Raw genomic sequence first — 21,468 nt, 5'->3', positions numbered from 1 at the left:
CTCAAGAACAGCCTCGAGTGGGGATTGGTGAAAGTTTACAATACAGAGAAAATTATTCTGAGCAATTTTATTGGCTCTTCTTTTACCTGGGTGTATATGAACTTGATTTTACAGTTGTGGGGTTTTCCTGTTTCTAGTACCTCGTTATTTGGAAAAGAAAAAATCTTAATTTAAAGGTATAATAGTATCTCATACTGAGGGTCTTAAGCGATTTTAAAAATGTAGCTTCATTTAGGTCTTACTATGTTGTAAGGTTCGAGAGAACTGTATTTGTTGTATTTAAATAAGCTGAAATTGTAGTGAGAAGCTACTGCACATTCTACTTGATAAAATCCAAATTTTAGTTGGCCTATATACAACGCATTTCATTTGCTATGTCCAAAATTTGAAGGCAGACACTTTGAAACTGACACATTGAGTAAGAAACGGGGGTTAAAAATAAGAGTCTTTCTCAGTTTATTGGAAAATCATCATTGCTTATTTTTCAAGTAAAATGTGCATGGTTTACCAATAGATTGTACCAAAGGTTTGGTTGTGTGACTAGCAGGTAGGAGGGCAGTTTGTGAGCAGTTTGAGAGCAAATTCTATCATAGTATTTATCAGATTTTATGTGTATGGGTTCTCAGAAAAGCAAACAGCCTTGACTGTTTGAAAGGAAGTAGGAATTTTAATGATCATGCTCTTTTTAAATGAAATACTTTGACATCAATTTGAACCTTTAGAATAATCAGATGTAATGAATTATAATGTCTGTGATTAACAAAGTTACAGTTCTGTGAGTGGCAAGATGAATAGCCAAGCTTAGTTTGATACAATTTTGCCCTCGGCTGTACAATTGAACTGCATTGTTCTTTTAAATGTGGCACACTGAATGAGAGCAGGGGACTTGAGTTTTTTATTCTGGAAGAGAAACTACTTTTCTGATAACAAGGAATTAGATTCAGGGTTAACTAAAAGGTTCATTTAACAGGCTCTTACTAATCAGATCACTGAGATAATGTGACTTTATAGTTTATATTTTTCCCCTTTTTTTTTCTTTTCTTCCCCCCCCCCCCCAACCTGGTAGCTGATGATAATCTCTGATGGACTCCAAGGAATCACTAAGTCCCCCCAGTAAAGAAGAAATCTCTAGCAGTGTTCTTGGTCGGGAGAGGGGAAATGTGATGGACTTCTATAAAACCCTAAGGGGAGGAGCTACTGTGAAGGTGTCTGCATCTTCACCCTCACTGGCTGCTGCTTCTCAGCCAGACTCCAAGCAGCAAAGACTTTTGGTTGATTTTCCAAAAGGCCCAGGAAGCAATGCACAGCAGCCAGATCTGTCCAAGGCAGTTTCACTTTCAATGGGATTGTATATGGGAGAGACAGAAACAAAAGTGATGGGAAATGACCTGGGATTCCCACAGCAGGGCCAAATCAGCCTTTCCTCTGGGGAAACAGACTTTCGGCTTCTGGAAGAAAGCATCGCAAACCTCAACAGGTCCACCAGTGTTCCAGAGAACCCCAAGAGCTCAGCGTCCGCTGCTGTTTCCGCTGCCCCCATGGAGAGGGAGTTTTCAAAAACTCTCTCTGATGTGTCTTCAGAACAGCAAAATTTGAAAGGCCAGACTGGCTCCAATGGGGGCAATGTGAAGTTGTGTACCACAGACCAAAGCACCTTTGACATTTGGAGGAAAAAAATACAGGATTTGGAGTTCTCTTCTGGGTCCCCAGAGAATGAGGCGAGTGAGAGCCCTTGGAAATCAGACCTCTTGATAGATGAAAACTGTTTGCTTTCTCCTTTGGCAGGAGAGGATGATCCATTCCTTTTGGAAGGAAACTCGAATGAGGACTGCAAGCCTCTTGTTTTACCGGACACTAAACCTAAAATTAAGGATAATGGAGAACTGATCTTATCAAGCCCCAACAGTGTGCCACTGCCCCAAGTGAAAACAGAAAAAGAAGATTTCATTGAACTCTGCACCCCTGGGGTAATTAAGCAGGAGAAACTGGGCCCAGTTTACTGTCAGGGAAGCTTTTCTGGGGCAAATATAATTGGTAATAAAATGTCTGCCATTTCTGTTCATGGTGTGAGTACCTCTGGGGGACAGATGTACCACTATGACATGAATACAGCATCCGTTTCTCAACAACAGGATCAGAAACCTATTTTTAATGTCATTCCACCAATTCCTGTTGGTTCAGAAAATTGGAATAGGTGCCAAGGATCTGGAGATGACAACTTGGCTTCCTTGGGGACTTTGAACTTCCCGGGTCGATCAGTTTTTTCTAATGGCTATTCAAGGTAAGAAGAATGATTTTCTATTTCTTAAGAATGGATATGAAATGGCTTGATAGACTTAAATATTCAGTGGTTTGTATGTGCCTTTTTCGTGTTACTAAGTTTACTAAGTCCTTTGAAAGTAGGCATGGTTGAAAGATAGCCCAAGTGATTTATCTGTACATAAGCATTTCAAGTTTTCTCTGAAAGAATGGCATTCAGTATCCTGTTGGCCTGTAGTTGCACATTTTATTTAAAAATTCAAAATAATGTTGCTCGTTAACAGGTATTTTGAGTAAAAATTATATAAATTCAAGGGAGTTTCATATCTAATAATTAATTGTGTGTGTCCATTACTGTGTTTTTAAAATACGCTTTTATGTTAAAGTGAAAAGTACCGTTCATACTTAATGTTAGCAAAAGTGTGTGCTGTATTCGTACACTTGTGAGATGTTAGCTTGAGGAGGTCAAAGGGTTAAAAATGGACGATGTGACAATGAGCCTTTTCTTTTATTTATTTATTTACTTATTTTTTTAAGATTTTATTTATTTATTTGACAGAGAGAGATCACAAGTAATCGGAGAGGCAGGCAGAGAGAGAGAGAGAGGGAAGCAGGCTTCTTGCTAAGCAGAGAGCCCGATGTGGGACTCGATCCCAGGACCCTGAGATCATGACCTGAGCCGAAGGCTTAACCCACTGAGCCACCCAGGCGCCCCCAATGAGCCCCCAATGAGCCTTTTCTTCACACTGAACCATCTATGGCAGACTTTGAGTTTTGAGATTGCTAAAGCAATGCAGTGAGCAGTGGACCTGACCATAGCCTTACACATGGAACTTGCCCGCTGTGTTTCCAACCTAAAGTACATGGTTGTGTCTGCTCTTCAGTCTTGTTAAGAAAGGAACTGGTGGCAACATGGTACAAAACAAAATCTAACTTTGAAAAGTTCCTACAAGTTCTCAAATCGATATGTGGTGGCCAACATTGTGAAGCTTTGATTCTCAACTGTCATTTGGTTTCTCTTCTTTTTTCTCAGTCATTTATAAGTATACTGACATTTCCACTTGATCTGAAAACAGTCTGTTAAAATGGAATTACCAGGAAAAGATGCTAAATTTAGGTGTATCTGTTGATAGAGGTTAAGTTTTCTACCTTCTACCCCTGCCCCCCTGTCCCCAAGTCAGATAATACTGGGTTTTGTATCACATTTTCAGTGATGTGAAGGAAATACAAAAAAAGTGATTGCAGAGACACAAGATTGCTTAATCAGTTGTCGTGGGTGTTTTGTTGTTGTTTTTGGGGTTTTGTTTTTTGTTTTTTGTTTTGAAAAGGCTTAGTAGTACACAGTGATTTATCTGTACATGAGCTTTTCTGTGGGGGGGTTGGTTTGTTTTTTTAATGTTAGTGGTATTCATTTTTCCTAATAATTAGTCAGTGAAGATTTTATTTAAAACTCTTTTTAAGATCCTTTTTCTTCTAAAGATAGATCCTAACACTGATGTGTCTCTTTTCTATCCTCGTTAAGGAGGAAGGTTTTCCTGTGGAGAAAACATTCAGACTTAGGTTTAGGCTATGTTCTATTCCTTTAAAAGGCTCATTTCTTACCAAAAGAAAAGACCTTGGTTCTTGTGTGTCTTCATGTAAACTATCTAGTAATCTATTTAAATAATAATATTTTATTTAGAACACTACTTCAACTTTTCATTGTTGTCATTCTGAATGGAAGACTTAAAATGTTTTCAGTAATGAGATTTGAGGTGTTTCTTACCCTGTAGTGTTTAAATGTTAAAAGACATGCTGTGTTTTAAATTTTAAATCCCAAAATTTTGGCAGTGGAATTAATGATTCGGTGTGCTTGTCCTGAAGAGTAAGTGCAGTTGATTTTACCGAGCTATCTGTAGGAAACTATTACACTAATTTATAAAACATGTAATTGTACAAAACATAATACATCCTAGGAAACTCTTTGGGGATTATTAATGCATTTTGTTCTAATAATCACCATAGTACTGTTTTCATTTTTCTTACTGTAGAAAAAGAAAAAAGGTGTAGAACAAGACTTAACCATTTTTCATTCATGGTGAACTTTGATTAAGCCTTGTAAAATCTGGGATCTGGGGCATAAGTCTTAGATGAACATAGATACCCTTAAATCATTAAAGATAAGCTCAATGCCTTTCATAGGAATTTATTACATATAAAGTGTCTTCACTTTTAATTTGAGCCTTATAACAACCTTATGGTGATAGGCAAAGCAGTGATGATGTGGCTCTTCAGAGATTATTTAATATCCAATGAAATGATTAATTTAATGCTGATGTGTGATTTTAATTATAACCAGTAGTTTGTGTGCTAATGAAAAGGTGTAATATCTTATACAGGATAAGTGCCAGTGTTTGAAAATTTCATACCTTATGGCATTAACTTAACATGGGGAACTGTGATTACCCAGAACAAAGCTCCTTCCAAGTAAATTGAAACAATGTTTCTTTTCTAACCAGCATTGAATCAGTCTATTGTTTCCACACAAGGGCCCTGATATAACTAAAATTGGTTGCTTTCTCTTCTCTATATGTTCCATGGTTCTCCTCAGACAATAGCTATGAGCAGTGACCCAAATGATCAACATGTTCAGACCACAACACATAGTGAATACTGACTTTCTGACTTGAGAATACTCTGTGCCACTAATAACTTCACTTGTGTTCCTTGTTTAATTAAAAATAAATTGTAATTTGACTTTTTAAGCTGTCACCTAAAATTGCTTTTTCTCAAAATGCTAAAAAACCAAAACACTTTACACTCTGTTTTGCCAGGGAAGGCAACCCCTATGGATTTGTCAACGTACATTAGCATCCAGTACACATTTATTTGTAAAATTGTGACTGTCATGGTCGAGTATAGTCAGATATTTTCTTTGTAAGGATTAAGTTCATTGATATGAAAACAAGAGAAAGCATGGGGATAGTCACATACATTCTTAAAGTAAAATAAACTAGCCCTACTAACTGAATATGATTTTTAAATACTAAAATTCAACAAATTAGCAAAGACCTACAACCTCCGTGAAAACACATTTTTGCCCTGAAGCATTAATGGTGAAGTTGCTGAAGGGAGGCAGAGGAGTAAGTGGTTTTAGGTAGAATTAGAGCTTTTATTTGGATTATGTTGAAATTTGAGTGTTAAAAGGTTGACCATCTTGTGAAGGGTAAGATTGTTGAAGAGAAGGAATGGTACAAGATGACTTTGTAAACTCAGTCCTATGGAGAGCAGAGGGCTTTGATTTATAAAGCTCTGAACATTTATGTAAATTTTAAACATCTGTCAGTATTAATTGCATCCGTGTCCAATTTTATTAACGTAATGAAATTGAAGACCTGTACAAATACAGGATGAGCGAAGCAAATTCTATCCACCCCCCCCCTTTATTTTTCCCTATTAATGCTGTGCTAAATGTTTTCTCCAAAAAGAGGCATAAGGAAGAGATTTTGTTTTGGCTGTGATTATCCCCCTTTTTAAAGGATAGTTGATTAACTTCCTACCTTTTGTTTTTCCTCTCCTTCCAAAGCTTCTGGCAGTGAGTGTTTCATTATCTTTTTGGCTTTCATGTTAAAAGAGATTTGCTTTAGGTTATTTTACATACTTATTTTTAGCTTTATGATAAGTATCTTTTTCATTTTTAACACTTGTACTTTATTACGGCTGTTTTAGTAAAAAAAAAAGTACTGTGTGTATTCAGGTGTGTCAATTAAGTGTGGAACGACTGGGATCTAGAAATAATTGATTGGCGTGTGGTCATATTTTATTGAAATTACTTCTTGAAGTGTTTCTTGGGTCATTATATTGGTATAATTGATACAGTACATAATGTGTACTGTGATGCTGTTAGGGTTTTGTCTCTTGGTATTACAGATACTTTAGTTGGACCACTTTTTAGTTTTAATTATCATGGAATGTATAAATTTTGTGAAAGACTTACTCTGTAACATACCTTGCATAAATGTAGGTTAAGTGCAAATTGTATTAATAATGAAATTCATATGTGGGTGGAGATCACTGTAGGGGCCTTTAGAGATTTTAGTGAAGGAGAGATTGGATCAAAAGAGTTTATTTTCGTATGAGTACCTAATATGAAAGAGCATCTGTATTAATTGGTTGGTTATATAAGTCTAAATCCACTCTGGCCTGCAGGTGATTGAAATAGCCTAGTTGTTAGGAAATCTTAATTTGTATTTGGTTTTAAAAAGTCTGGGGCATAGTTCTTAAAACATATTTTTTCTTGCTTAAAAAGATCACACCTAGTTTTAATTAGCAGTGAGTTCTTTTTATGTACTGTCACTTACGTGAGCAAATTAAATAGGCATTCCGGTAATTGCATATGGTAGTATTTACAGGTATTTGCCATATTAACAGGCACCTGCTTCCATGTTTAAGTCAGGCAGAGTACATGTTAGTGAATTGTGTTGCACAAGAGTTTTCAAGAAATATTATTGTTGAATTAAGCTATAGCTGAAAAAGAAAAAATCAATTCCTGATTATTGACCCTTCAGAAGGGTTTCAAAGCCCATGCTCTTATTTCTGTAGTTTCAAAGAGCCAACTGCTCTCATTTTCTTCTGGTTCATTCTGCTTATGTTTTGCATTTTTCAAGTAAATAAAAATATTCCTATTGAGAATTTCTATTTAAAGAAAAAAATCCATTGGGTGTTCTTTTCCCTTTGAATTGATCATTTCTATGCCGAACTGGGTTAGAATGTGACTGTTAACGGAGACTTTAGCTTCATTTTGTTCATTAAAGTATATATTTTAGAAAATAAACAATTTTATAGTAGTTCAAAGTTAGTTGTAGACCGTGATTTCAACCTCCAAAGACCTAATTTTGACAGGCTGTCGTCTTTATTTTACTGCCATCGCATGTGTCCCTTAAATGCAAGATTTCCCAGGGAGTTTGTGAATTAAGGGGTTTTGGATGCAAAGCGGTGGGAGAGGGAGGAGCACTAGAAGTGTGAAATAGTTAGGGTTAGAAGTACCCAAGAACGCTTCCGAAAACCAGCAGTCTGGATCAACTGTCAAGAAATTCAGAGGACTGAAGAGAAACGTGGGGATGTGTTTATGGTATGAGGTTGTGCACTAAGCAGAATTAAAATTGAGCTGCTTCCATTTGAGGTGGAAACCTCAAGCTCCTCGGTGGCAGTATAGCCCTAACTGTGTGTAGAGTTCCGCTGTTGTCTTTTGCTGTGCTTCCTTACCAAAACAAGTATGCAGTGGACATTTTAATTCTGTTTACATAATTCCAGCTAAGATCAAGTTCATATTTGTCCCTTTTTACTTTATCTGCTCTTTAATCAATGAAAATCTGGTTACTGCAATGAAGTTGAAATAGTCATCATCTTACATTGATAGAACCACTTTGTATTTACTGTTCCACTTTCCCATACGCACTGTCATGTGACTGTAGAAGGCAGCCGTTTTCTTTAGTAACATATTTCCAGAGGCTGTGTATTTTTCTGCTGGAATATTGAGGTAATTAAATTTTTATTCAGTGGTAGGTAGATAGAATAAATCAGGGGGTTCTATACAACTATTGTATTACAGTACAGTCATGACAACTATTTGTATTGCAGTCTAGTCCTTCATGCCAGTTATTCTGAGTGCGAGTGTGTGATCTGTGATCCCCTAATTTTATTTCTGGGCCAATTTTAAATATTAATCTGTTATCTTGATAAGAGCTGTATGCTTAAGCATACTTATTCAGAGTCATTCAAATATTAATTTTGAGTGCTTTAAAACACTTTTGAGCCAGTATCAAGATACGTAAGATAGTGTCTAATCAATAAATTTAGTGAAAGTACCTCTTATTTTAGAATTTTTTAAATTCATTCTGTAAGGCACTAAAATACATACATACGTGTGTGTGTGTGTGTGTGTGTGTGTGTGTATGGAGAGAAAGGTTTAATGATAGGATTAGTTGCAGATGTTTAGCACACGGTCTTACATGAATTTTTATTTTTGTAACTAACATTTTGAGCGTTCCACTTGAATATGCTGAATGACACATAGTGGGCTGCAATAAATGTTAACTTTTACTCCTTTTTATAATAAAAAAAGAGCCTTTCTTCTAGTTTTCATAATTATCCTTAATATTTAACAGTGGCTATTATGAAAGTGTGTTTGATAGCCAATTTTTTAAAGCTATTTTGAAATGACATCCAATTCAGTTCCTGATTTATTATTTCATGCTGTTGGGGCAGTGCAGTGACTTGTGACCTTATGATCATCACATGTCAAACATTAAAGCTCTATCAGTTTGTTATGGACAGACTTTGTTATTGTTGTTTTAATGTTGTTTTGCTTTGTAGTTATAAAGGATATAAAAGATAAAAGCTTCTTTAATTTTATTTTATTTTATTTTTTTTTTAAAGATTTTATTTATTTATTTGTCAGAGAGAGAGAGAGAGCGAGCACAGGCAGACAGAGTGGCAGACAGAGGCAGAGGGAGAAGCAGGCTCCCCACAGAACAAGGAGCCTGATGTGGGACTCGATCCCAGGACGCTGGGATCATGACCTGAGCCGAAGGCAGCTGCTTAACCAACTGAGCCACCCAGGCGTCCCAGCTTCTTTAATTTTAAAATGATTTAAATAACAGTTATGTTACCTTTTTAAAGGATATCTCAATCTATTGTAAATTCTTACATTTTAAAATATTATTCTAATTTAACGACGGATTCTATATTATCACCATCACTAAACTTTATAAAAAAAAAAAACCTTCAAATTCCTTCCAATTTGATTTAGTTAAATAAGAAAGAACTAGACTTAAAATCAGACAACTTAAGTTCTAAGGCTGAGCAGAGCCAGTCTTTGACCTCGAGTGATTAGATACTGTGGAGTCAAAGTACTTTCTTGACAATTATAGATGAATTACTTTCTTAACGCATGTGTGTTTCTCTTTTTCTAAAAATCTATAATCCTCTTCAATCTATCACTAGTGAAGGAGGCAGTGAGTGGGGTAGGAAATGGCACACTTAGGTTGGTTATTTTGATTTTTTTGTTCATTATCATGTACAAGACAAAAGTGAACAGGGATTTGGTATTTTTATAAGAATTAGTGTAATTGGTGGTACATAGAATATGATAGGTAAACACTGTTGTTGGTAGAGCTGGAGAGGTGGGGCTGCCCGGTTCTCTGAGCTTGTTTTATGTGCTGGGTACAATGATTTCAGATTAGAGCCTAAAGGCTCTTGAGAGCTCATCTGCTCCCACATTCTCATTTTCCCAGATGAGGAAATGAGACCCATAGAAAATGTCTAAAGAAACATTGCAGAATTAGTTTGTGGTGTTGCTGAGTTGGATTATCCGCATTCTCTGTTGTCTAAACTTCCCTAGCAGGCTTCTCTTAACATCTGGTTTCTAGAGACTTGAAAAATAATACAGATTACCAGGTGTTCTATAAAAGTTGCTATGAAATCAACTAGTTTGGATTTAAAAAATGTACAGTATCTATATCCTTTCCTATATAGAGAGGTAGATATATAGATATAGATATATATAGATATATGTATATATACACTTATAAATATATATATTTTTTGTTTTGTTTTTTTAACCCTTTTCTCCCCCACTAATGTTGAGTGTGTAAGTGGCAGCCCCATGCTAAGTGCTTTCTTTGTATGCATTCATCCCATTTAAACTTCTTTGCAGCCAGTGAGGGTTTGTAATTGTAGTTTCTGCATCAGGTTATTGATTCTGTCATTATCTATGTGGTACAGAAGACAGCTGTTATTAATTTTACAAGTGAGAAAGCAGGACCTTTCAAGAGAAAAGAATAGTCAGAAAAACTTAATTCTGATCTGAAGGGGAATATTTAACACTGTCTTGGAAATTTCCCATGGGTCTTTACAAGTTTTTGTTTGTCATCAGTGAATATTTAAACAATATATATAGGGGAAACAGAATGAACCCTCTGCTGCCCCGTGTATGTTTGGAGAGTCACTTAAAGTTTTCTGTGACAGTTTCAGCTTCTGTAAGATACAGAGTGCCCAGCATTTTTGCTTGACAGAATTTGTGCATGGATGTTTACTTTGAAAATTAAAAAGCACTATAAAAATTCAAGGTAGAATTTTTAAAAGCTCTGCCAAGTCTCCTGGCTCAAACCAGCATGACCCTCATTGGCTAAGTACGTGAGGACATCTGTGCCTGTGTCAGGCATATCCTGTTCCTCAGTCTCTAAGATTTTTCCGGGGTCTACTATATGTGATCCTTGAAGGCTGATGGATTCCAGTTCCATAAGGACTATATTTAAAGCTTTCAAGCATCAAGGTAATTGTATTTATATTATTTTTTTTTCAGTTTTGGTTTTTTGTTAGCTTTTCAGTGCATTCTGTTGTTCATTAGATATGGCATCTAAATTTAATAGCATGTTGATAACAGCAGCTACGTTGTTAGGTTTTTATTAATAAATGCTAGAAGGTTCCCTTGATGTTTTATTGTCTGGTATTCTTACAGAATGATTTATGCAGAGATTCAGTAAGTTTCACCAAGAAATTTGAATTTGTCTGAATATTAGAATGCAGTTAATAGCTTCAAATATTTTTCATGTTTATTATATTTAGCAAAGCTGTGTGAAAGGAGTTTCTGACTATATTGAATACCAAAATTTGTCCTAAGTGCATACATTGGGGAGGATTAGGTAACTTACTTGACAACATTTAATAACTTTTTCTTTATTGATCAAGTGATAAAACAAAAAAAAATTTGATGGATGAAACCAAAGTTATAAATCTTTTTTTATATCACAAAGAATCAGGTGCAGAAAACAGTTAAGTGGCAGTTTAAAATGGTAAACATGCCCATGTAAAATATAACTTAAGTTTGTAGGCAGCTTTTTTAAAAGGAAATATTAAAAAATTTAATTAGAACTTTATGTGAAATTTGTCATCTGGAATTCAGCTGAGTTTATTAAGGACAAAGTGTGACTATAAAATACATTGTTTTTTGTGGGTTTTGTTTTTGTTTTTGTTTTTGTTTGTTTGTTGTTTTTAAACAAACCCAGGGGCGCCTGAAATGAGCCTGGGTGGCTCAATGGGTTAAGCCTCTGCCTTCAGCGCAGGTCATGATCTCAGGGTCCTGGGATCGAGCCCTGCATCTGGCACTCTGCTCAGCAGGGAGCCCGCTTCCCCCCTCTCTGCCTGTCTCTCTGCCTACTTGTGATCTCTCTCTCTGTCAAATAAATAAGTAAAATCTTAAACAGGAACCCAAAGTGAATGTTATATTTCTAAGCCTCTACCTTGGAAGGGTTTACATATTATCCCTCTTTTAAAATTGCCTTCAGATCTACTTTGTAAGCCATAAAAGAAACTGGATTCATTACACTGTAGTAACACTTGAATGTTCTTGCTTCATCAGAAAACGTCCTTAGCCTCATGGTTTACCTTTTACCTTTTTTATCTGGTTCTAAGTGATTTCAGTATTTCCAGAAATTTAGAAATTTAATCCTTTCACACATTATAACATTTATTTTCGTTGAGGTTATTTAAAAGAATGCAGGTAGGTATTTCTATAGATGTTTAAAACTGTGTTAAATTTCCCTGGAATAAATGCCTAGCTTCCCAGGTGAACATTTTGAAATGGATGGTGCTCCGTGGTTAAGGTTTGATTTATGTTCTTTAAGCTATCCAGGAGCTTTATGTTAATAGCTTATGTGTTCTCTTTTCTTACCATACTATAGAAAAAATAGATAGTATTCACCCCTAAGCCTGTTTTTTTTTTTTTTCGCGTTTATATTCAAATAAGGTGCCTGTCTTTCCCTTGGACTTAAAGGAAATACAACAATAGGTAATAAAAAGTAAGTTCCTACATGTAATTCCTCATCTCCTCTTAATTTCCTATTTCAATCCTCAGTGTATCAAGGAATTAACTACCTGACAATCAATGTAGCAAGAACTCAAAGTACACTCAAATTATTTATACCCATAAAGTAGTTAAATAGAGAGCTAAAGCTACAATATAAAGTTCACATGTTAATTCACACATTTTCCTTTATTCCTTATAACCTGAATAGAAATGTCCTGCTCATAGTGAAAGTACTTTAAAAAAATTAAGAGAATTTTAGTTGTCACTATTTTCTAAATTTAGTCAGGTTTATTATTTACAAAATGCTAAGATTCCAACCTTGGAATTCATAAAGATATATGCATTGGCATGCTTAATGGGATATAACTTTTTTTTTTTTTTAAGAATTTATTTATTTATGTGACAGAGAGAGCACAAGCAGGCAGAGAGGCAGGCAGAGAGAGAGGAGGAAGCAGGCTCCCTGCTGAGCAGAGAGCCTGATGTGGGGCTCGATCCCAGGACTCCGAGATCATGACCTGAGCTGAAGGCAGCGGCTTAACCCACTGAGCCACCCAGGCGCCCCGGGATATAACTTTTGTAACCATTCTTTTACATTCTGTTTTCCTATTAGGTAGAAAATGTTTCTCATTGCTAAGCACTTAACAATGGTCTGGTGTTGGTGCAGTCTATACGGGTTCTAGATTTTAAATATAAGAAAAAAATAAGGAGAAAGTAAGAAAAATTGGTGAAACAATCTCTAATTCACTGTATTTTAGACATTAATTCATAATGTCATTTATCAGAGTAGCACAGTGCTTTGCAACTACCACAGACATATTTGAAAGAGAAAACAGTAAACGGAGCCGGAGGGGTATGCTAGAACTCAGAAATCCATGGAAAAGGAAAATGAAAGTTCTAAATTCTAATTCCAGCTTCCGGTTAAATTTGATATTTCTGTGCCCAAGTATTTCTGTATGAGCACTTGGAAATACATAAGCAGCCTAGCTACACCGTGTTAATAGGAGGAAGAATTACAAAGGCATGTTCTGGGAATGGAATTCTTGAGACAGGTGGACTGGGAAGTTAGCTTACACCGTCTAGATCAAAGGTTCTCCCAACTGCACTAGCAGCCGCAGATGTTGATGGAGCTAGGCAGTGGGCCTACAGAGATGAAGAAGATGAAGATCCCTAACCTCACGCTGCAGTCTAGTGATGTTCTGTCTATCACCAGATCTCTGTATCTCTTCCACTCTCCCTCCCCTTGCCCCTGTGTAATTGGCTTTTTGAAATGTGCACCTGAAGGAGGTTAAACTCTTCCTCAGGAAGGCATGACTGAGACTTCAAAGAGGAAAGTGTGTGGATGAATGGGAAACAGAAGTTGAGTCTGCTATTTTGGGGGAAAAAAAAAAGCATGGAGGGGTGCGCAGGGATGCTAACGAGGAATCTGAGACAGAGGAAGGAAAAGATGAAACGAATGAGCTCATCAGATGAGGACTGTGTAGTTAGGAATGAGCCAGCAGGAGCTTTCAATCACTTAGGAAGGAAATTGCTGTACATATATTGTCATTGTATACATTATGTGATATAAGACAGGGAGAAAACATGATTTTCACTCTTAATGCATAGCCTAAGGTTACACACTCTTGGCCTTAAATGCCTTCTTTCTAGTTACTCCTAATAGCTCCTTATGCTCTAGAAGCATAGTCCTCTTTCTGCGTCTCCCATGCTTGAGCTCATACTTGAGGAATTTTTGCCTGGAATTTTCTTTCCCCAGATACCCACATTCATTCTCTCATTTATCGCATTAATTCTCTCACTTTATGTAGGTCTCCACTTAAATGTCAACTCCATAAGAAAGACCTTCTCAGACTGCTCTGTGTGAAGCAGTACGTTTCACACACTGTTCCCTTGCCTTCCATGTTAGGCTGATTGTGTGTGTGTCTTACGGGTTCACCTGCTAGACCACAAGCTCCATGGGGGCAGGGATACTGTCTGCCAGTGTCCTGTACTTCTGTACCCCAGCAAGTAGAAGAGTGCCTGTCTAGCACATAGTAAGACCTCTGCAAATCCATGGTGAAGATACCAGTAAACAAAATTGACATATATACCAAGAAGATGTGTAGGCATGGATCACACTTCCGTCTTTGCAGAGAAGTAGAAATGTCAGCAGACCGCGAGCCTAACTAAGAGGAATTAGAGCACAGGTTTTCTTCAGATTTTTGGCTTCAAGATTTGTGAGTGTTTCTGTATACATAGAAGACATAAAGCAAATGTGTTTTTAATTGTTGTCATTCTTGAAATTTGCTTTATGACTTTGAAATGGACCACTTTTCATAGTTTCTGACTTAGAACAACTCTGGTACATTTACCATTGAACAAATTGGGGTAACCAAAGCTTGTAAATGAAGTTTGAGGTTTAGCTTTCTTTTATTTATCTTGTTCAAGATAGTAACCTTTCATAATAGAAGCTGACGTCTTTGTGTTTTTCCACTGTTTAAGATTTGGGATGATGCTAGCAGGTATCTAATATATGCATTTGTGTTGACTTAGAAAGTCAGGCAAGAATTCAGTGTGCCCATTTTTCATGTAAGTGTGTATGTAATTACTGAATATTCCAAGAGGTAGCTTATTTTTGCCTGAATTCTAAATTACCTTTCTCTAACTTAGTTACATTTTAAGATTTGCCTTCTTCTACGTATAGTTCTGTCTTACTGCGCCTGTGGTATATAGCAGCAACTCAAAAGATTAGTAAGATAAGCTGTCTCTTTTACTAAGAGTTGTAGGAGAGTTAAGCCTAATTTGGTCAAGACAGTCATAGAAAAAAAGAAAACGCAAGGTAAGTAGGTATTAGCTAAAGCCAGGAAATCAGATGAGGTCATTTAAGAATGAACTGCTTTAGTGTTTAGGAAAAAAAGAGGGGAGGACCAAGGACAGGGCTCTGGAAAGCATCCAAAGAGAGCAGCCACAAAAGATACTGAATGAATAGCTAGAGAATTAGGAGGCAGCAGGTTTAAACAGGGCGGAGACAGAGTAGTTCATGCTGTCCAGTCAGCTGGGGTGGAAGAGACAGAACAGAGTATCCTAAAAAGAAGAAATCATTGTTGAAGCCGGTCCTTCAAGTATGTAAACATTGTCAGAAGTCAAAGTCAAGAGAAATCAGTGAATCCCTAAATAAAACAACAAAACTAGTGATTCATTTATAATTTTCTTTCTTTTTTTTTTTTTAAAGAAGAAACCCTAAATTTAAGAGCATGGTCAGTCTCTGAAATTTAGATTAAAATATTGAAGTGAATAATAAAAAACCCACTCCTGAGACCGCTGAGACCCTGAGGTTGGGCTTGGAGTAAGAGACAAAGGCTGGAAACCAGGAAGAAATTAAGTTTCTTTTCCCTAAGAAGTCAGCACACCAGGAAAAACTCTGGCCATCCCTTAGTTAGAATTCTTAGCACTTCAGTAGTCTCTTGTTTTCTTAGGTTCCACCTCTCCTTTCTCCATCCATTCTGCACTATACTCCCAAATTAATCTTCCTGTGATACCCATTTCACTTTTATTTACCTCATCAAAAAATGACTGTGGTTCTGTTGCTCATGGGCCAATGGTTCTTCATGTTCCTTCCACTATGACCCATAGGACAACTGTGGCACATGGCAGGGAGCCCCATGAATACTCGGAACCCTTGGAGAGTTTGGTTTTTGCACAGTTTCGTACAACTCCGTGCTCTTCTGTCTTGTCCAGGAAAGAAGCTCTGTGTGTAAGTGAATTTATAGGGATAGTCTGTGAACTAGTTCTTTTTAAATTGTTTTTATTTATTATTGTTTTTCCAAATGCCTTTTCAAAGTTGGCAAAAAAACTGGCAGAATTCCCTTCAGTAAAATTACACCAAGAAAACATTAATCACTAAATTTATTCACATTGCCTCTCTTTCCCTCTTTCTTCCTCCCATTCCTCCTGTCTCCCCCCTTATCCTACACCTGTCTGTATCACCATATCAGCATAAACACAGATATGTAAGGCCTTGTGGGTGGTTTGCTTGTAAATAAGAACAGAACTGCTCTGCAGCTTGCTTTTCTCACCCAGCAGTACATCCTGAACGTCCTTCCAGATCAACATCTGTGGATCCCATTCTTTTTAACAGCTGTAGAGTATTCCATTCCAGTTGTTGAAAGAGTTTTGCCACTACAAACAAGGCTCCCGTACACATCCTTTTCTATGAATACTTAACATGCAGCAACTTGGTTTCTAAGGATAGATTCCTCCCAAAGTCGGTTGCTGAGTTAGTGGTATGTGTATTTACATCTTTAATGTGTACTTCCAAATTACTTTTCACAGGGATTACAGCAAACCACAGTCTAATCTGGCAGTGTTTGCTTTTTTTCTTTACAAAGAAAATACAAAAGTGATTACTACTAACATTTTTGCCACAAATCCTAAAATTGATGATGGCGTACCACGGTGCCATATGCTGGAACTGAGGATTGTGGTGGTCCACAATTCAAGCTCCTTCTCTCGGCTTTTAACATTGTGGAGTCTTCTAGACCACTTCAATGCCCACTTACTTTCCACACTTTCCTTTATATAGCCCTGCGCATCCCCCCTCACTTTTTGTATCCCCCCTGATGGCATCTTGTGGCAGCTGCCCACTCAGTGATTAGCACATAGTAGGTACCCGATAAATAGTTGTTGAATTAATACTGGTTTCTCTGTGTATTTCGTGGCTGGCTGTTTGAACAAAGAATCATACAGAAGAGGAAGCAAATACTGCCTTTAAGCATATGTTTTACCCATTTTGGGGCACTTTGGAATTGTAGGAAGCCAGTGACAACAATCCAGTGACAAACAGCTCTTGAGTTAAGTTGTTAGAATATGTGAGGCACGATTCAAAGTACAAAGGATGGGCAGGAAGTAAGGCCTGTAGTCTCTTGTCCTTGTGGAGCTTATGGTCTTTGGGTGTACATTTAGAAGATTTGTAGGAAGCATTAAAACCGTGGTAGCCAATTTCAGGCTCTTTCCAGCCAAGGCTGTGGAGTTTTTATCCATTCATTTAATGCCTGCCCTGCTAGGCACTTCACGGAAAGCCCAGGGGCAACCAGACCTTTGCAGAGAGGTGGCTAGCGGACCGGGGTGAACAGCTCATGGGCAGTAGACTTGTTTCCCAAACCAGCTTCACCATTTCTGTATCTGAGTGTAGAAGCAAAGGAGTAGATAGAGTGGCCAATATTAGCATATACCTTAAGCAGAAGGTGCCAATCCCCATCCCTATCCAAAACACATTCCATAAGGAGGTGGCTCCTCTTGCTGTCACAGAATCCTAAATTTCCAATGGGAACCAGTCTTGATATCCAGTCCTTATTTTTCACCTAGGAAACCAAAGCCTAGTACAATTACGACAGTATTGTGGGTCAGAATTAGGACTGCAGTCACACTCTCTGGGTATGAGTCTTCATAAGAATTCTGTGACCTCGAGCAAGTTCATAACCCTGTGAACCCGCCTTACCCTCACCTTTAAGACAAGCACAGTGAGGTAATGCATGCTAAGTGCCTGGCACAGTGTCTGACACTTCACCAGCGCTCACAAAATGTCACCATTACTTTGGGTGGGGTGGCTGAGATTAGACCGCTCCTTAATGCCAAAGGTTCATGCTTGACGACCCTGTCCCTTATGCCATACCACCCTATTCTTAAGCTTTTTTTTTTTTTTTTCTTCCATAAATTGGTAGTTTGTAAACTAGCTTCATCATGATCTTACCTTTGAGACTAAGTAATTATAGTTATGTCTTGAGACTTGAACCTCTGGGACCTTTATAAGATTTTTTTTTTTTTTTTGACCATAAGATAGAAGAGGAACTGAAAAATACATGTGTGATGTTTTGTTAAAATGAGTGCTGAGTGCTTCCTGTCTTGCTTTCTCCCACTCCTGCCCCCCCGGCCCCATCCTCATCAGTGTTCTCTGGAGTCACTCTTCTACTATTTGAACCTCTTAGGAACTTGATTAAGGTAAATTAGAAACACTGTCTGAGGAAGAGTAACTTCTCATTTCTTGACAAATTCTTGGGGTATTATAAATAAGTTATTGCTTATTTGATCTCTTTGTGTATCTTTACTTCTTTCTTAAAGAGAATATTAACTCTCTCAGAGTCCTAATACAATGCCAAAGTTCTTCCTCTTCAAAAGAGGACTTAAAAATTAGTTTTTTATGATTGAGAATGAATTAAATCCCACAGTGAAAAGGACTTCACTTTCTGGGTGTCGATTTTCACACACACACTTGTTCGTGTCCATATCTCCAGTTCTTACCTCTATTGAAGCACCATGCAAGTTCTTGAATTGATTGAGTCACATGTTTCGTCCTTACTTTGCAAATTTAAGTCATGTAATGAAGGGCTCATTGAACATCTCACATTTTTATATCAACAACAGTTTCCATGTTGAGCGCATCTTTTAGTAACAATTTTTTGTTTAATTTTCTCTCTCCAGAAAGGATTTGTTTGAGAATTATGCCAGGTGGGATTTGGTCTGTAACAAACCACCCTGAAATTCAGGAGCTTTAAATAAGAACCATTTATTTATTCCTCGTGAGTTGACAGGTCAGCCGGGCAGTTCTGAACTGGCCAGGCTCAACTGATGTCAGCGAGGCCAGTGCGTCTGTGGCCGCTGGCTGGGTGATCGTGGCGGTGAAGGCTGACGGCCACGTGTCCTTATCCAACAGGCTCGCCAGAGCCTGCCCGCAGCATAGCAGCAGGGATCCAGAAGAGCCAGCAGAGAAGCATGCCACGCTTCTTAAGACCCAGGCTTAGAAAGAGCTCTGACTTCCACCACGTTGCAATTGGTCAAACCAAGTCGCAAGACCAGTCTGAATTCAGGAGATGGAGGAGCTGCCAAGTTAGAGTGCATAGGCTTGACTATTGGGAGGGGTGGGGGGAGTCAGGTTTTCTGGCCATCTGTCACAGTAGTTAGAGGAATTGAGTGCATTTGGTATTTCTGATATTTCAGATGGTGATACTCTAATTGCTTATGAAACTTGCCCAGGGTGGAAAAGCAGTCATTGTGACCAAAAGGATAAAAGTGTGGGATTTAGAGACTAACTGGGGTTCAAATTCCAGTAGCACTTCCTTCTGAAACCCTGCATAAGCCACCTAACCTCTCTGTTAGGCACTCAGTAGTGGTTGATGCCCCTGAACTTCAGATTCTTCATGTGTAATCTGTTTAAAAGAAAGGGCTAGGTATCTCCTAAGTACTTAAATAATTGCTTTATTCATGCAAAATTGAATTGCTTTTATTGTATTCCCCACACTTCAGTCAGGGTGCAAGTCTTAGTCACTTCCTTGGAATAAAAAGAAAGGGAAAGTATGTAAGAAAAGAGGAGTAATTGACTACTTGTGTCCTTAAAATGAAGCGACTACTCACTGGGGTATTTTCCTATAAGAAAAGAATGGCTGAGGCCCATAATTAAGATGAAAAACCCTGAGTGTCCTTGGGTAGGAGTCACTGTGGTTCGTGGGATGAGAGTTGTAAGATAAGATACAATTCAAATCTAGATTTTATTTTTTAAGAATTCTGGTCCCTCTTAGACATACCAGGTGCCTTAACACTGGATTGGGGATTTGTCACACCTAGAAATGACTTCATTTTCTCCATCCTACCAATAGGAAATGGAAAAGGTCACACACACAACTCCCGCAAAGAGCCAGATATTTCAGAATCCAGATAATCAGAAATGTTGCTGCTATTTGCACCGTAGCTACCTTTCAGGTTTCTGATCATGCTTTACTGTAAGAATGGTTGGGTCAACTTTTTTGACTCATGATAGAGAAAATATTTCAGTGTGGACAGTAAAAGTCCTTGGTTTAGAAGTCCTTAGTTGTTTGTTCATTTGTTCATTTTTAAGACTAAACCATTGGGCTGTATGGATTTCGGTCTTTGCTTTTCCTTTTGATCAACATTTCCCTATTTCCTTCCTTACAAAGACTGCTTTGAACCATAAACGGAGGTGAATTTCATCTTCTCCAAACATATTTGAGATGCAGGGATATTTTCCCAAAATGTTCAGTGTTGATTTCATGTTCATACATGTTTGCAAGAACCAACAGAAATGGACTATGCTGAGGAAGGAACTTCAGTTGAGAAGGATAGTTAATTGGAAAGAAGGAGAAATTAACTGGCAAGTAAAGTTCAGCTCTCAGAGGTGGGGGTCACAGACGGCAGGAGAAGAGTGCTACTCCCCAGTGTCACCCGCTGGTTCTGTGGTCAGTGACTGTATTGCTGGGGACCTCCCACTGCTCAGTGTGGCACTCTGCAACTCCTAAGTTCTTCCTGATCTCAGAGGAGCTTGCATCTGGCTGGGGAGACATGGTGCCAGATACGTGCAGTAATTAGACGATTAGCTGTAACAGGTGCTGGAGCGTGTTGAGGTCAGAGAAGGGTCAAGCAAGTGTGGGAGAAGGGACAGCTCGTAACACATCCTCAGGTGGTTCTTCCTCACGCAGATTCACATTTCCTGTGGGTCGAGGCTTGTCCCCGGCGCGCAGCTGCTCCCTAGATATGGCCCTAAAGCCAGCTCGCGCAGCTGCTCCCTAGATATGGCCCTAAAGCCAGCCTGAGGCAAGTGACAAAATCTACCCTTCTGAGTCCCGGCCTTTGGGGGAGACACCTCTTCTTTCCCCTCCAGGACGAGGGATACATGCCACCCCCTCCTGCCCCTGCTACAAATGTGCTTTGTTTTAGTGGCTTCTTAAAAAAAAGAAGCAAATGAACTTTAGCTGCATTGGTGAGAAGTAACAGTTTAATACTGAAGGCTGTTTTTGTTTTAACATATGATACAACTTTTTTTTTTTTTTTTTTTAAGATTTTATTTATTTATTTGAGAGAGAGACAGTGAGAGAGAGCATGAGCTAGGAGAAGGTCAGAGAGAGAAGCAGACTCCCCGTGGAGCTGGGAGCCCGATGCGGGACTCGATCCCGGGACTCCAGGATCATGACCTGAGCTGAAGGCAGTCGTCCAACCAACTGAGCCACCCAGGCGTCCCAACATATGATACAACTTTAAGGAAGGAGTGAAGTCATAACGGTAGAATTTCAGATATTTTCCTTTTTTTAGTAAAAAACTGGTGAGATAATTTGAGGCAAAAGAGCCTTTCCAGCTTGCCTGAGTCCCATGTTCGTGAAGCTCCCCCCACCCCCTGTCCCTTTCCAGTGGAGCAGGCTGTGCCTTGTTGTTGCTCATCTTTGTCCCCTGGTTATTCTTCATGCACCACTTCTAAACCCTGGTATCCTCAAGTCCGAGAGTGTGAATCCATCAAGACTGGTGTTAAGAACAAGTAATACCAAGCTCTTACCTGGATACTGGAAGAAAACAACTGATTTCTGTAGCATGCCTCTCAGGTAGAG

General features: G+C 38.2%; 1 protein-coding gene across 10 annotated transcripts in view; it reads left to right on the top strand.

The window, feature by feature from the left end:
• NR3C1 (nuclear receptor subfamily 3 group C member 1) overlaps positions 1–21,468 on the top strand; it is a 117,888-nt gene that overhangs the window by 3,165 nt on the left and 93,255 nt on the right. For all 10 annotated transcript variants that reach the window (XM_047729175.1, XM_047729173.1, XM_047729174.1 and 7 more), the window contains one exon: positions 1,067–2,281. In XM_047729175.1, the coding sequence (XP_047585131.1) occupies positions 1,083–2,281 (1,199 nt within the window). In that variant the 5' untranslated portion in view covers positions 1,067–1,082. The remainder of the gene's footprint in view (positions 1–1,066; positions 2,282–21,468) is intronic.

This window comes from Lutra lutra, chromosome 5 (assembly GCF_902655055.1).
Source record: "Lutra lutra chromosome 5, mLutLut1.2, whole genome shotgun sequence".
In the NCBI taxonomy this organism is placed as follows: Eukaryota; Metazoa; Chordata; class Mammalia; order Carnivora; family Mustelidae; genus Lutra; species Lutra lutra.
This window is presented reverse-complemented; position numbering and strand designations above follow the sequence as displayed.